At 38.8% G+C, this 13,061-nt stretch overlaps 1 protein-coding gene across 1 annotated transcript in view; it reads left to right on the top strand.

Moving 5' to 3' along the window:
* NCAPD3 (non-SMC condensin II complex subunit D3) overlaps window positions 1–13,061 on the top strand; it is a 62,518-nt gene that overhangs the window by 1,926 nt on the left and 47,531 nt on the right. Inside the window, exons 2-8 of the mRNA XM_035009321.1 lie at window positions 323–477; window positions 2,151–2,313; window positions 8,319–8,503; window positions 9,168–9,332; window positions 9,441–9,502; window positions 9,679–9,766; window positions 12,070–12,203. Of these exons, the coding sequence (XP_034865212.1) occupies window positions 323–477; window positions 2,151–2,313; window positions 8,319–8,503; window positions 9,168–9,332; window positions 9,441–9,502; window positions 9,679–9,766; window positions 12,070–12,203 (952 nt within the window). The remainder of the gene's footprint in view (window positions 1–322; window positions 478–2,150; window positions 2,314–8,318; window positions 8,504–9,167; window positions 9,333–9,440; window positions 9,503–9,678; window positions 9,767–12,069; window positions 12,204–13,061) is intronic.

Raw genomic sequence — 13,061 nt, 5'->3', positions numbered from 1 at the left:
GAGAGAGATCATGAGCAGGGGGAAGGGTAGAGGAAGAGGCAGACTCTGTGCTGAGCAGGGAACCCAGTGTAGGACTCGATCCCAGAACCTTGGGATCATGACCTGAGCCGAAGGCAGATGCTTAACTGACTCAGCCACCCAGGTGCCCTTAAAAAAAGATTTTTTAACCTTTTCTGCTTTCTTTTAATTATGCTACAACTGTATTTTATAGTTGAATGTGAGTTGTGATTAGTAAGTTTTTAAATGTACCTAGAGCCTATAAAGGTTATTGATGTTTTACTTGTTATAGAAAATTTTTGATTTAATTGCATTTTCCCACTAGAATGGGTGGACGCCGTATGGGAACTGGATTTCACAGAGACTGAGCCTTTGGATCCCAGCATAGAAGCAGAAATCCTAGAGACTGGATTGAATGCATTCACAAAGCTATATGAAAGTGTTTTCCCCTTTGCTACTGAAGAACATGGATCTACAGAGGTAAAAAAAAAAGAAAAGGATTAAAAAATCAAGCCAGCTGTCTTTAGGTGTTAGAAGTGGAAGATGAAAGTCATTATTATAATCTGAAGCTTAGCCTTTTTAATATACCATTTATAAGGAGTATGATAAGAATAGCATAAAGAATGTGGTTCATTTGTTACAAAATCCTAATAACTAATAGCTAAGTCAATGGGAAAATTACAGGTTCAGTTTAGGCTTTTGAACGTGAGATTCTGTTAGGAAATTCTTAGGGAGAGTACTGGCAATGTGAATTGGAAGATGAGGAAAGAAGTAAAAATTAAACAATGTAGATAGCAGAGACATCTGAATCAAGGGGATGGGTGAAGTGCAGCGATGCATGAGGTCAGTGAGGAAGAGAAGAGACAGGACAGGACTGAAAAAGCTGGTTGAAGGTGATCTGCAGGCAAGCAGTCAGAGTGCGGTGAGTGTGAATAGAAAGCAGCCAGGTATCAAGTGCTGCAGAGACCGTGGGCAGGCAGAGTCCTGACATGAGGAAGATGGGGCAGAGGTGATTGGATCATCCTTGGTGACCTGCAGGGTTACAGTTACAGGTGAGTGGAGTAGAGCTGAAGTGGCATTAGGAATGAGGAGGTAACTGCTATAAATGAAGGAGGTGATTTCTACTGGAAGTTTCACAGTGAAAGAACGCAGAGTGCTGACAGGATTCTAAATGGGCTCTTCTGTAAAGTGGCATATGCTAAGCAGTGTGGCTAAGCCAGGGCATTACCTGCCACTTTCCCTGTCTTCAGGAAAGCAGGAAAGTACAAGGTCTGATTTCTTGAACTTTTATGGGCCTATGTTTTTTTAAAGATATTCTGGGATAAACCATATCTAGTTCCTGCTATGTTTGGTTTATAGAAATAACCCATTTCCTCTTCATGTGTTTAATTGGCAAAACATGGAACAATGATACAATTAATAAAATTGAAGTTTGTAGTCGAGGGTGTATTTCCTTTCTCACATAGGCCACCTCTGAAATCTGCTGAGGGAGAAAGTTTCAGGTATTTCTTTTCCTGCTCCCATTGCCCATAGAGCATTTAAATTTAAGTAAATGGCTCTGATTTCTTCACTTAGTAATTAGAGTGATAAATGGTTTTGAGTACATTTAACATAGAGGGGTAACTTGTTTGAATAAACACTAATATAATTATAATTTTTAGCTATGATAATTTCAGAAATATATATGCTTCAAACCTATCCCCAAATTATTTTTGAAAATTTAATTATTTAAATTTCTTTTTTTTTTTAAGATTTTATCCATTTATTTGACAGAGAGAGACACAGCGAGAGAGGGAACACAAGCAGGGGGAGTGGGAGAGGGAGAAGCAGGCTTCCTGCAGAGCGGGCAGCCCGATGAGGGGCTCAATCCCAGGACCCTGGGATCATGACCTGAGCCGAAGGCAGATGCCTAACGACTGAGCCACCCAGGCACCCCAGTTATTTAAATTTCTTGTATGTTTATTTATCTTTGTAATTTTGAATACTACATTTTAGTTTTTTGTTTCAGTCCCTTTGAAGATTTATAATTAGGAGCCGGGATGGTCAGTTCTTTTTTCTTTTTTAATAAGGTACTAAATACTTGCAAAAATCAAATAACGAGAGATTTTCCCATTTCTCTAATTCTTGGCTTTTATGTCTCTCCCTCCCCCCAGAGCATTTGGACCTTCTTCATTGAGAACAGAATTTCTCACAGGGCACTGGTGGCATTGTTTTATCACTTTGTTCAAACAGTCCATAACAAAAGTGTCAGTGTGCAGTATCGACAATATGGCCTTCATGCTGCTGGGCTTTATTTTCTGCTGCTGGAAGTACCGGGTATGTATATTTGATATGATAGAATAAATATATTTTTGTTTTAAATTTCTACATTGTTTTGGGTCCTTATATTTCATTTTCTCACTTCTAAAATGGGGCAGTGGTAACCCATCTCACAGTTGTTCTCAGGATTAAATGAGAATAAATCTGTAAAATACATAGCATGTTATAGGTGTTCAAGAAATATCTTTCCCTTGTTTCTTTAAATGTGTTTGTTTTCTAATATGGTGTGTATATAACCTAATGCAATTAATCTGAGAGAGGTAAGACTTGAGGGGAATTGTTTCCAAGCTACAAGAGCTCCATTCCCACCCACCCCCACCTAGTATAAAAATCTGATACTGCCCACTCATCTCCTGACTCCCCGTCCAGATTGAGAAAGACTGCTGGGGAGTCATTGTGTTAAATATAATCTCTCTCCTATGCAGATATGGAAAAATAGGTTAAAACCATTCTAATAAAGAAAGCATGAGAATAGCTAGTAATGCTTGATGAAGGAAAGCATAGGAAAGTAGTCTATTTATGAGCATTGTTCTGCTTCCTTTATTGTTAGAGCACTTAGGTGGCTGTTCCTCCTGTGAGCAGTAAAAGAGTCCCTTCTACCCACCCCAGACCCAAGGCAAGAGAGGATGGAACATGGAGGGGGATGCAGCTGGAGAACCTAAAGTTGCTGCTTGTCATTGTTTACATAAATTCATTTGTAATAAATGTTAACGATGATAATTATCCCATATGATTTGGGAACTGGTAAAAAGACATACAAGCCTTGAGCATTAGTTTGTATTATTGTTAAAGCTCCTCAAAATGACTTTTGAAATAAATTCCTAAAGACTTTGGTCTTGCTAAACAGTATCTCAGTTGTAATTGAGCTGTGTCACAGAAAAGTGGTTTTAGGAACCCAGTTTTGTTCTTCTCTTCCCCTGTTAGATGCAGTTCCTTCTTTTTTTTTTTTTATTATTATGTTATGTTAACCACCATACACTATATCATTAGTTTTTGATGTAGTGTTCCATGATTCATTGTTTGCATATAACACCCAGTGCTCCATTCAGAACGTGCCCTCTTTAATACCCATCACCAGGCTAACCCTCAGTTTTTCAGAGTCCATCGTCTCTCATGGTTCATTTCCCTTTCCAATGTCCCCCCCCCCTTTATTCTTCCCCTCCTGCTATCTTCTTTTTTTTTTTTTTAACATATAATGTATTATTTGTTTCAGAGGTACAGATCTGTGATTCAATAGTCTTACACAATTCACAGTGCTCACCGTAGCACATACCCTCCCCAATGTCTATCACCCAGCCACCCCATCCCTCCCCCCTACCCCCCCTACTCCAGCAACCCTCAGTTTCTTTCCTGAGATTAAGAATTCCTCATATGAGTGAAATCATATGATACATGTCTTTCTCTGATTGACTTATTTCACTCAGCATAATACCCTCCAGTTCCATCCACGTCATTGCAAATGGCAAGATTTCTTTCCTTTTGATGGCTGCATAATATTCCATTGTATATATATACCACATCTTCTTTATCCATTCATCTGTCGATGGACATCTTGGCTCTTTCCAGAGTTTGGCTATTGTGGACACTGCTGCTATAAACATTGGGGTGCACGTACCCCTTCGGATCCCTACATTTGTATCTTTGTGGTAAATACCCAGTAGTGCAATTGCTGGATCATATGGTAGCTGTATTTTCAACTTTTTGAGGAACCTCCGTACTGTTTTCCAGAGTGGCTGCACCAGCTTGCATTCCCACCAACAGTGTAGGAGGGTTCCCCTTTCTCTGCATCCCTGCCAACATCTGTCGTTTCCTGACTTGTTAATTTTAGCCATTCTGACTGGTGTGAGGTGATATCTCATTGAGGTTTTGATTTGGATTTCCCTGAGATGCAGTTCCTTCTGATTAGGGCTGAGATGTATGCCAAAGTGAAGAGTGTTGTTCATTGTAGGCCACTTGGAGCTTTCCAGCAAGTGGTGTTCTTGCCAATTACCTTCTGTTTTAAATGTTTCTGAATTATGTGGTTGGGATTCTGTTGATACTCAATTTTTAATCACAGTGTGCTCTTTTTCAGGATTGTTTTGGTTATTCTGGGTCCCTTGCATTTCCACCTGAATTATAGGAGTTGCATATCAGTTTCTACCCAAAAACGCTTCTGGTATTTTGACAGTACACTGAATCCTTAGATCAGTTTGGGGAGTGTTGCCATCTTAACAACATTAAGTCTTCCAGTCCATGAACATAGGCTGTCTTTCCATTTATTTTAGTTTTCCCTAATTTGTTTCATTATTTTATACTTTTCAGTATACAACTCTTATACTTACTCGGTTAAATTTATTCCTAAGTATTTTATTCTTTTCCATGCTATTGTAGATGAAATTGTTTTCTTAGTTTCATTTTCAGATTATTTACTGGTAGTGTGTAAAAGTACAATTTACTTATTTAAGTGTAGTTGATGTACAATGTTACATTAATTTCAGGCATACAATATAGTGTTGGGACAAGTCTATATGATAAGTCTGTACCTTATGCTGTGCTCACTCCAGGTGAGGCTATCATGTCACCATTCTGTGCTATTACAGTACCATGGAGTATATTCCCCATGCTGTGCCTTTCATTCCCATGATTTATTTGTTCTATAACTGGAAGCCTTCTATTTCCCCTCACCCATTTTGCCCATCTCCAACCCCTCAAGCAACTACCAGTTTGTTCTCTGTATTTATTGGTTTGTTACAGCTTTTTTTTTTTTTTAAAGATTTTATTTATTTATTTGACAGAGAGAGAGAGAGAGCACAAGTAGACAGAGAGGCAGGTAGAGGGAGAGGGAGAAGCAGGCTCTCCACTGAGCAGGGAGCCCGACGTGGGGCTCGATCCCAGGACTCTGGGATCATGACCCGAGCTGAAGGCAACCGCTTAACCGACTGAGCCACCCAGGTGCCCCTTGTTACAGCTTTTTTTGTTTGTTTTATTTTTTTAGTTTTCACATATATGTGAAATCATGGCATTTGTCTTTGTCTGTCTGATTTATTTCACTTAGCACACTACCCTCTAGGTCTGTCTGTGTTGTTGCAAATGGCAAGATCTCATTCTTTTTTGTAGCTGAGTATATATACACACACACACACACCCCACACCTTTATCCACTCATCTATCAATGGACACTTGGGCTGCTTCCATATATTGACAGTTGTAAATAATGCTGCAGTAAACATAGGGGTGCATGTATATTTTTGAATTAGTTTTTCTTTGGTTTGGGTTTTTTTTTTTTTTTTTTTGGTTTTTCTTTGGTTAGATACCCAGTAGTGGAAATACTGGATCTTATAGTATTTCAGTTTTTAATTTTTTGAGTAACTTCTGTGCTATTTTCTTTCCACAGTGGCTGTACCAACATTCCCACCAACAGTGCATGAGGGTTCCTTTTTCTCCACATCCTTGCATTTCTCATTTCTTGTCTCTCTTTTTTTTTAAAGATTTTATTTATTTGAAAGAGAGAGAGCGCAAATGATCAAGCACGAGTTGGGGAAGAGGCAGAGGGAGAACCAGAATCCCTGCTGAGCAGGGAGCCCAAAGCGGGGCTCCATCCCAGGTCCCTGGGATCATGACCTGAGCCAAAGGCAGCCACTTAACCAACTGAGCCGCCCAGGCTCCCCCCTTGTCTTTTTGATTTTAGCCATGTGACAAGTATGAGGTAATATCTCATTTTTGGTTTTGATTTGCATTTCCCTGATGATTAGTAATGTTGAGCATCTTTTCAGGTACCTGTTGACCATTTGTATGTCTTTTTTGGAAAACTATCTGTTCAGGTCCTCTGCCCTTTTTTTAATCAGAGAAGTACAATTGATTTTTTTATTACTGATCTTATATTCTGAAACCTTGCTAAACTCATTTATTGTTTCTATTAGGATTTTCTATGTATAAGATCATATCATCTGTGAGTAGACATAATTTTACTTCTTCCTTTCCAGTTTAGGTGCCTTTAATTTCTTTTCTTTTTTTTTTTTTTTTTTGCCTAATTGCCCTGATGAGGACCTCTAGTATAGTGCTGAGCAGAAGTCAGGAGGTGGGCATCTTGTCTTGTTCCTGATCTCAGGAGGAAAACTTTCAGTCTTTTGTTCTTAAGTATATTTGCTGTGGGTGTTTTGAGGATCACCTTTAAGACATTGTTATTCCTAGTTTATTGAGTGTTTTATTATGAAAGGGTATTGAATTTTGTTCTTTGCTTTTCTGTATCTATGAGATGGTCATGTGGTTTTTGATCCTTATTCCAATAATAGAGTGTATTATGATGATTGATTTTCATGTTAAACTGATTTTGCATTTCCTTGATCATAGTGTGTAATCCTTTTTATGTGTTGCCAGATTCTGTTAGCTAATATTTTAATTGAAGATTTTTGCATCTATATTCTAAGGGATACTCTTTTTTTGATAAGCCTTTGTCTGGTTTGAGTTTCAGGATAATACCAGTCTCATAGAATGAGTTGGGTAGTGCTCTTGCCTTTTTTATATTTTGGAAGTTTGTGAAGAAGGGATTGTTTTTCTGCCTTAAATTTTTGGTAGCATTCAGTAATGAAGCCGTCTTGGCCTGGAGTTTTCTTTGAAAGTTTTTTTGTTTGTAAAATCTGTAGTGATATGTTCCCTTTCATGTCTGATTGGTTATTTGTATTTCTTTTTTGTTGTTGTTTTCATCAATCTAGATACAGATTTGTTAATTATATTGCTTATTTCAAAGAATCTACTTTTGATGTTACTGATTATACTGTATTCTTGGGGCACCTGGGTGGCTCAGTCAGTTAAGCATCTGACTCTTGGTTTCTGCTCAGGTCATGATCTCAGGGTCATGGGATCGAGCCCAACATCTGGCTCTGAGCTCAGCATGGAGTCTGCTAGAGAGTCTCTCTCTGCCTCTGCTCCCTCTCTGCCTCTCTCCCTACTCATGCATGCTCATGTGCGCATGCTCTCTCTCGCTCATAAATAAATAAAATAAAATCTTAAAAAAAAAAAAAGGATTACTTCCTGGTAGCCTAGCCCGTACACTAATGAATGAATCCTTATAAAGTTTTTATGGCATACAGTATTACGGTCATATTCATAATACAGTGTTGGAAACATGGTTACATTATTGTTTCCCTTCAAATAGTGTTTAAGTATATTTTGATAGGCAGTTATCCGTGGATTAACTTGATCCTTTTGAGGCTTGTTTTAAAGCTTTGTTGGACCAGATATGAAGTAGCCTTTACTCTAGAGCTAGTTTAGCCCTACTCTTAAGGTGTGTTTCTTTCCAAGGTGGCTACTGAATGCTCCAGATGTTTAAGGTTTCAGCACTGGCTGGCCAGAACTCAAATATTTCTCAACCCTGTGTGAGTTATGAAAATTATTATCTTCTAGCTCCTTGGAAATTGTTCTTTGCTTACCTTCATGAAGTTTTACCCTCTGTGTACCTAGCTTGTATTCAGCCCTGTGGAGATCTCTGAAGCTCTTTTTCTGTGTAGCTTCCTCTTTTCCAGTACTCTCTTCCGTAAACTCCAGCTACCCTTGCCTTCCTGACTCTGATTCTGTAGTCTCAACTTAGTAACACCGTCATAACGTACTTGGGTTCACCATTTTCTGCTGTTGTCCAGAAATTTCCTCAAAACACAAAACTGGGGCAATTTTAGGGTTTACCTCATTTGTTTTTGTTTTCTGAGAGATTGTGTTTCTATGCTGCCTATTGCTCCATGTCTTAAAATGGTTATTTTATACATTTTTGTCCAGTTTAATAGTTTATGGCAGCACGACAAGTATAAAGCCAGTTACTCCCTGGTCAGATACGGATATCTTATTTATTTCGGATCAGCACTATTTCTCATGTCCTGAGGCTGAAGTTGAATGGTACTTTTTTTGCTGAAGGGTCATTGTTTATTTGGAGTTGATGATAACTCATTTTTACTTATTAATTTTTCATTTGTTACAGACCAATTTCAAGACAATTAAATCTAGCCTACCTACTCTTTATTCTTTATAAATAGGCAGTGTAGCCAATCAAGTGTTCCACCAAGTGATGTTTGACAAATGTATTCTGATTCTAAAGAAGAGCTGGCCTCAGGAATCTAACTTGAATCGGAAAAGAAAGAAAGAGCAGCCTAAGAACTCTGAGGCAAATCCAAGAGGGAATAGGAAAAGAGGAAAGCCACCCAGGAAAGAAGATACTGAGGTAAGATGTAAATGGAATAGTAAAGCATATCTGAACCAACACAAGATTGTGATTTAAGAATTAACTTTATATTAAAATATGGTTTTGGGGTATCATGATTATAACCAAATGATCCTAAAGTATCATCAACTATCCAGTATGACTTTAAGTTGTTCTCAGGTTTTATGTACTACTGAGAATACATTTCTACCTTGTCATCTTTCCAACCTCCCCATAATCTCTCGCCAGCCTTATTCCCAGGTATGTTTGGCAACATCCGAACAGGTATATTTGCCACATTATCTTATTGTCATTAGACAGGAAGGTTGAAGTATCCTGAGGACTCATGTCCATAAGAGTGTAATGGAATAATATTAATTCCAAATTTTTGTGTGATGACTAGGTAGGATGGTTATGTTCTTTGACATGAAAACTTCCAAGAAACATAAGAATTCCCATTGACATAAAAATACAGAGCTAGAAACTACTGTGCAGTCACAGAGTCCAGTGATTTATTGTTCTGGCTGTGGAGACAGCAGTTAAGGGACCTGATCAGGGTCATATCACCTCGGCAAGTCAGCAACCACCTGGAGTTTAACTGGATTTGATTTGAGTACATTGAAAACCATGGGACAAAGTGTTAGGCATTACTGTGCAGTCATCTATACATTTCTTTATGATCTAGGTGGATGAAATAGAACAACAGGAAGATGAAGAAAGTATTCGTTTTTCTGCCCGAGACCTTTGTCAAATTCGAAATGCCATCTTTCACCTTTTGAAGAATTTTTTAAGGCTGCTGTCCAAATTTTCCCTGAAAGAAAAGCCACAGTGTATACAAAATTGTATAGAAGTAAGTGAGAATTCCAAAAAACCTTGGGGCAACCTCAGAGGGCAAAGATGATGGCTAATATTTAATGAGTAGGAAAAATCAGGTCTCTTCTTGGTGTCTGTTTTCTAGGTCTTTGTTGCATTAACTAATTTTGAACCAGTTCTTCATGAATTTCATGTGACACAGACCAGGTGAGCCACTAATTCTTCCAGTGCTAAAATTATGCTCTAGCAAAAGTATAAATGCCATTTTATCCTAATTGGCACACAAGTAGAATTTATTCACTTGGATGTGGTTTATTAAAGGGTTACGGAAGATTCCGGGTAAAATCATATCCATTAACTAATCTTTTGCCTTTTTTCTTTAGAAACCTTAATCAAGCAAAATACGTACCAGAACTGGCCTATCATGGATTGTATTTGCTCTGCTCCTCCATTCATGGAGAAGGAGATAAGGTAAAGGAGAAAAAGATTTAATTTAGTTACTAGTTGAATTGAAATCATCTGAATCATATAATGGAAAAACATTGGCAGCATTTGGTATAATGCCATTTTAATTTACCAAGTCATTTTCATGACCTTTTATCATTTGTAGCATGAAAAGCATCACCATTTCTATTTGCTTCCTGTTCTTCATAACCAAATTGATATTCAAATATTTGGAGGCCATGGCAAATTATTGTTAGGTTTCATACAAAAATTGGTTCCAGTATGAATTAGGTAGGAAGAACACTGAACAGAGTGTTACTTTTAGAGAAATAGTCACCAGATTATTCTAAAAAGAACAGACAGTCTTGGAATTTTCAAGTTTTCTTTGGCAAGTTTCATGTGTGCTTCAGTATTTCTATTAGTATTTATATCATTTTAGTTGAGAATGCTACAGAAATATTGGTTGTCATTCCTAGTTAGTATTCATATATGGATTTTGCTCCCCAAGTTAACTTAATAGTATCACTATCTAAACTTTGGAGTCAGGTTTGTTCAAGCATTATGGTGTTACTAAACCTGGATGTCATTAATAAAACAAGATTTTACAAAAAATGTGATAGAATGAGGTCCTGTGACTTTTGGTGGCTGTGCTACACTTAATTTCCAGGGCGAGTCACGTGGTGGTTAAGAAGTAGGTTCGGGGGGCACCTGGATGGCTCAGTCAGTTAAGCACTGACTCTTGGTTTCGGCTCAGGTCACGATCTCAGGGTCATGGGATCAAGCCGCGCATTGGGCTTGGCGTTCAGCGCAGAGTCTGCTTGTCTCTCTCCCTCTGCTCTTCCTCTCTCATTCTCTCTCATAAATAAAGTCTAAAAAAAAAGAAAAAAAGAAGTAGGTTCAGGCTTTGGGCCAGGTTGTGTACATTGGTGGTTGAATTGTGGCTCCACCCCCTTCAGCTGTGCCTTCTTGTATGAGGTACTCAGCCTTTCCAAACCTCAGTCTTCTCATAGGGTTGTCAGGAGGAGGAAATGGAAGAATGCCTGTCGGATGCTGAGTGCCATGCCTGTTGTTTAGGAAACATGCTGTATTTTATAATTTATTATACCATTACCATTTCTGTGTTTAAAATATGGATGGGGGGGCGCCTGGGTGGCTCAGTCGTTAAGCGTCTGCCTTTGGCTCAGGTCATGATCCCAGGGTCCTGGGATCGAGCCCCACATCGGGCTCCCTGCTCAGCAGGAAGCCTGTTTCTCCTTCTCCCACTCCCCCTGCTTGTGTTCCCTTTCTCACTGTGTCTCTCTGTGTCAAATAAATAAATAAAATCTTTAAAAAAAAAAAATATGGATGGGATAGAATTCACATGAATGCTTTCAATTTCTGTGCTCTTTGTAACATTTGTAAGCTTACCTGGATGGGGAAATTTATGCCTTTAGGTCCACAGTGTCTCTCAAGATGTAGTATTTTTTAGTTGTGAGTGTTGACTTGACATTAGACATGTTTGTTTTAACCATGGAGGCTCTTTTATTAGATATAAAGTGGAAATAATAACATATATAAAATGGAAATGCCTCACTTACCTTATGCAGTTGTTCTGAGGTTTAAGATTAAATCTAGTAATATATATGAATGTGCTTAACACAATACCTGCCACATATGTGGTTTTCAGTACATGTTTTATTTACAGGATGAATGAATTGGTTAGTCGAATAAATTATATGAGGTGATATATTGGAAGGTGCGTTGTAAACTTCAGGTAAAACACAAGTGTAAAGTACCATTTGTCCCTTGTTCTATAAGGGATTAGCAGTGGCATTTTTTTGCCATTTAGAAGTGACAATCCTCTATTTGCCCTAATTTCAGGGCTACAGTTTGAGAGGGTAGGGTGAAAAACTAGATGATATTCCTATCACTATTTGTAAGCAGTGTTTTCACACTGTTTCCATCATGTGTTTATTGAATACTTGGTAATTGTCCAAGAAACATATTTCCAGTGTTCACCCAAAAACTATGTCAACCTGACTTACCTTCACACAGCTTGGAATGGTTTACCCTGGGGCACCTGGGTGGCTCAGTCAGTTAAGCATCTGCCTTCGGCTCAGGTCATGATCCCAGGGTTCTGGGATCGAGCTCCATGTCAGGCTCCCAGCTCAATGAGGAGCCTGCTTCTCCCTCTTCCTCTGCCCCTCCCCCCACACTTGTGTGCTCTCTCTCAAATAAAATCTTAAAAAAAAAAAAAAAAAAGGGAATGGTTTACCGTGGTCTGCATCGCTGTCTTCGAGGCCTTTGGATTCTTTATCATGCCTTAAGTAGAATTTTCTTCTCTCTTCCAGGTTATAGGTTGTGTTTTCCATCAAATGCTAAATGTGATATTAATGTTAGAAGCAGGTGAAGGAGCCCATCGTGCTCCCCTTAGTATTACAACATCAGTCATCAACAGTAGAAACCAGGCGGTCCAGTTCATCAGGTGAGGCACAGCTTGGATTTTCACTCTCTTTATCACTCTCCCTTAAGCCTGCTGGGCCCTGTACTAACCAAGATTTCTGACACCTATGGAAACTAACAGATTTCTGGCCTGTTGTGGTTTTGGGGGTCAAAGTAAAGTACTTCCGAGTTCCTCTGGTTCACGTGGCCTGTGTCACTGTTGGTAGCCTCTGCACTGGGGCGTTGTTGAAGGATACAGAGTCTGTAATTCATGGGCCAGCACCGGCCTCCAGCTTGATTCCCTCCAGCCTGTAAGGTCAGGCTCTGAGGAATGAGTTGCTTCTCTGTTTTATCATCATCTGCCTCAGTGTTTGCCTCTCTTACAAGGCTGCCTCTTCCTTTCCTTTTTGTATTTCTGTCTTCTTTGAGTCTCTTTCTCTTTGTTCCTTGCCACTTTTTCCTTGTTTCTTCTCACTTTTCTATTCCCCTCCCCTTACAGATCATACTTCCTAAAGGGAAGAATTAAGTCAATTTTTACTTCTTTAGCAATAATTGATAGACATATTTGCTGTGTCATTGGCTTTTCTTTCCCTCCTTTATTGAATATTTGGCATGCATTGTGGAGGTGGTATAATGAAGTGGTAAGTATATGAGAGTGTGTACATGCCTGTAGGTATTCATGGGATATAGTGTAGTTGGAGATGTGGGGTGTGGATGGTAGAATCCAGGTATATATAGGCTGTCATCTGATCATTGAGCAAATATCTCTTGTGGGGGATTTTTTAAAACATTAAATAACTAAGATCCTTTAAGTGGAAACACCCATTTTGACTCTTCCGTAACAGTTCATGGTATCTCCAATTGCTGTAGTATCGACATTACAGTAATAATCTGGGGTGCC

The sequence above is a fragment of the Mirounga leonina genome, unplaced genomic scaffold (genome assembly GCF_011800145.1).
Source record: "Mirounga leonina isolate KUSES-001 unplaced genomic scaffold, KU_Mleo_1.0 Mir_153, whole genome shotgun sequence".
Lineage (NCBI taxonomy): Eukaryota > Metazoa > Chordata > Mammalia > Carnivora > Phocidae > Mirounga > Mirounga leonina.
Note: the sequence above shows the minus strand (reverse complement) of the source record. Positions and strands in the feature narration are given on the sequence as shown.